Source organism: Callospermophilus lateralis, chromosome 14, assembly GCF_048772815.1.
Source record: "Callospermophilus lateralis isolate mCalLat2 chromosome 14, mCalLat2.hap1, whole genome shotgun sequence".
Taxonomy (NCBI): domain Eukaryota; kingdom Metazoa; phylum Chordata; class Mammalia; order Rodentia; family Sciuridae; genus Callospermophilus; species Callospermophilus lateralis.
Genome location: NC_135318.1, coordinates 60,093,795 through 60,096,476, shown reverse-complemented (window position 1 = coordinate 60,096,476; position 2,682 = coordinate 60,093,795). Strand labels below are relative to the sequence as shown.

General features: G+C 52.0%; 1 protein-coding gene across 1 annotated transcript; it reads left to right on the top strand.

Moving 5' to 3' along the window:
- The first annotated feature begins 223 nt into the window (after positions 1–223).
- On the top strand, positions 224–907 carry LOC143380419 (N-acetyltransferase 8F1-like). Its single transcript, XM_076833449.2, has one exon. It carries the CDS (start codon positions 224–226, stop codon positions 905–907), a length of 684 nt encoding a protein of 227 aa, XP_076689564.2.
- Positions 908–2,682: the final 1,775 nt, after the last annotated feature.

Sequence of the window (2,682 nt, the reverse complement as noted above, 5' to 3'; positions counted from 1 at the left end):
GAAGGAAACAGGGTTACAGTCAGATGTTTTTGATCCTAAACCTCCTCCCACTGGGGGTGGCTTGCTTTTCTTATGGCCACAGTAAAGACTTGAGCTCTCTCCTATGTTTTGTGGAGGCCGGGGACACTCACATGGCTTCCTCTCTTTCCTACAGGGCTGCAGAGAAGGTGTGCATGAAGGTTTAGCTGTCACTTGCGAAAACTGCAGACACAGAACTCTCCCCATGGCACCTCATCACATCCGCAAATACCAGGAGACTGACCACAAAAGGGTCCTGGACTTGTTCTCCCAAGGAATGGTGGAGCACATCCCTGCCACTTTCCGCCACATACTGAAGTTGCCACAAACAATCCTGCTCTTACTTGGGGTGCCCGTCGCCCTACTCCTGGTCTCTGGCTCTTGGCTCCTGGCTCTTGGATCTAATGTCACCCTCCTTGTTTTTCTGTGGCTGCTGGCCAGACACCCTTGGAAGAAGTATGTGGTCATGTATTTGCAGACAGATCTTGCTGACATCACCAAATCCTATCTGAGGGCCCATGGTTCCTGCTTCTGGGTGGCTGAGTCTGGGGACCAGGTGGCAGGCATAGTGGGTGCTCTGCCAGTGGAGGATGCCCCCCCAGGGAGGAAGCAACTGCAGGTGTTTCACCTCTCTGTGGCCTTGGAGAACCGAGGTGAAGGATTAGGAAAAGCCCTGGTCATGACTGTCCTCCAGTTTGCGAGGGCTCAGGGCTACAGTGAGGTTGTCCTTGATACTAGCATAGTACAGCCGGCTGCTCTGACCCTCTACCAGCGCATGGGCTTCCAGAAGACAGGAGAGTACTTTGTTGACAAAATCTCTAGACTACTGGGCATTTCTACAATTCAATTTAAATACTGTCTCCCATCTGCTCAGGAAGGAGGCCTATGAGCTACTGTCTTGTGTATTAGGATCTGATTGACAATCCTGTAGCACAAGCAAACCCTGGCATTTTGGTGTAACAAATGATGCAATCTCATTGCTTAGTGCACATCTGAGTCCAGCATGTTTGATGGCGAGTTGTGGATATGGGGGCTTCTATTCCATTCATTGGTTCATTGGTGTAGTCCATTTGTATAGGTAAAAGGTCAAGAGGATAATGTGCTCACAGGTTGCTTGGGTTTGTGAGCCAGTAGTTTCTCCTGGTCTGTGCTGGGCAGCTCTCTGGGTCTCAGGATACCTATGGAAATGTCCTGGATAGACTGCAGTACCAGTGACACTGTCTGTAATCTTGTCCCAGCAGGCCAGCTCAGGCAGGGTTCAAAGTCACTGAAGAACAGCCAATGCAAAATGAGAGAGGAACAGAGACTTCTCAATGTCCTCACAGGGGTCACTTGTGGACACATTCCAGACTCTGGGGAGAAATAGAGCTGGCTCAGAAGTGGAGGAGCTCTAGAGTCCAGAGCAGAAGGGCACAATGTGGCTCTATGGGAAGAATTGGGCAGCAATGCACTCACTGTAGTGACCTGTCCCTGCAGAGGGGTGGGAAGGTGGCTGTGGATGGAGGGGGATGTTCCATGGGGAGACCTGGGTATGGTGCAATCCTCCTGGTGCTGCCAGGGCCCAATCCCATGGGCTAGGCTCACTGAGGGGAGGTCGTGGGTGGAGCCCTCTTGTGGGTCCTGGAGGAGGACGTGGACTTGTGGGTGTCCCAAAATTATCCTGGATTAGCACTCAGCCTGGTCCCAGACTCTGTCCCCAGGTGTTCACAAACTCCAGATTTGAGCCTCAGGAAAGATTCCCTCCCGTAGAAGGGAGAGTTGGGACATGAGTCAGTGCTGATGTTCACAGGACTGTCATCTTTTTCAGCTGCTTGAGCTGTGACTCTGGCATGTTCCTGAGGGCTGGAATCACATACTTGGTCTCCCTCACCAAGAGGCAGAGCTCCTGACCAGAGAGTCCACGTGATACTGATCCATAAACTTCAGCCCCTTAGGCAGTGTTAGGGGGTCTTTCTCACCTTAGTTTCTGCTTCAGCATTGAGGGGACACCTGGGCTATAGCCTGTCCAGTTTTGGGATTCAGCCTTGGCCTATGCCCATTTCACCTACACGGAAACCCTTAACCACGCTCATGGGCTTTGTCCAAACTTGAGAGACAAGTTGTCCAGGACCAAAGGCCTCAACCTCCTGTCATGGTTTTCTCCTGCCCTTGGCCTTGATAACCAAACCTAGTAGCCTTGACTGGCCCATCCCGTTCCTTCAGGCTGCCTCATTTGTGCCTTGATGAAATCAACAATGTATGCACCTGTTCTTCTGACCCTCCCCACTTTTGTCATCCTGCCATTCACATCAGGTGTCTCTTGTCTCCTGAGCTGTGTTCTCACATTCTCACTTAAAGTGGTCCCTCAAGGCAGGCCCTGTGTGACAGGGAGGAGGCCCTGCAGGCTCTCCCTGCTCTGGTGCCATCAGCTCTCCTTGCCCAACGAGGTTAGTGTCTAAGGAGCAGTTCCCAGTGGCAGAGGACTGGGAAACAAAAGGAGAGGTCCTCAGTGGTCCCTGTGCTTTGAAAGTTCTTTCAATAGCAGGGAAACTCTGGACTCATCCCAGGCAAAGATGGTCACACCCTGCTGGGGCTCAAAGGCCAGAGGGATAAGAGGCCAAGGAAGGTGTCAGGATTAAAGTCCTGTGATGATAAGGTGATGGAGGAGTCCAGGGTACTGGGGAA

Bases quoted from the DNA above. Each gene is read 5' to 3' on its own strand.
- LOC143380419 (XM_076833449.2), top strand. From the start codon at position 224: ATGGCACCTCATCACATCCGCAAATACCAGGAGACTGACCACAAAAGG.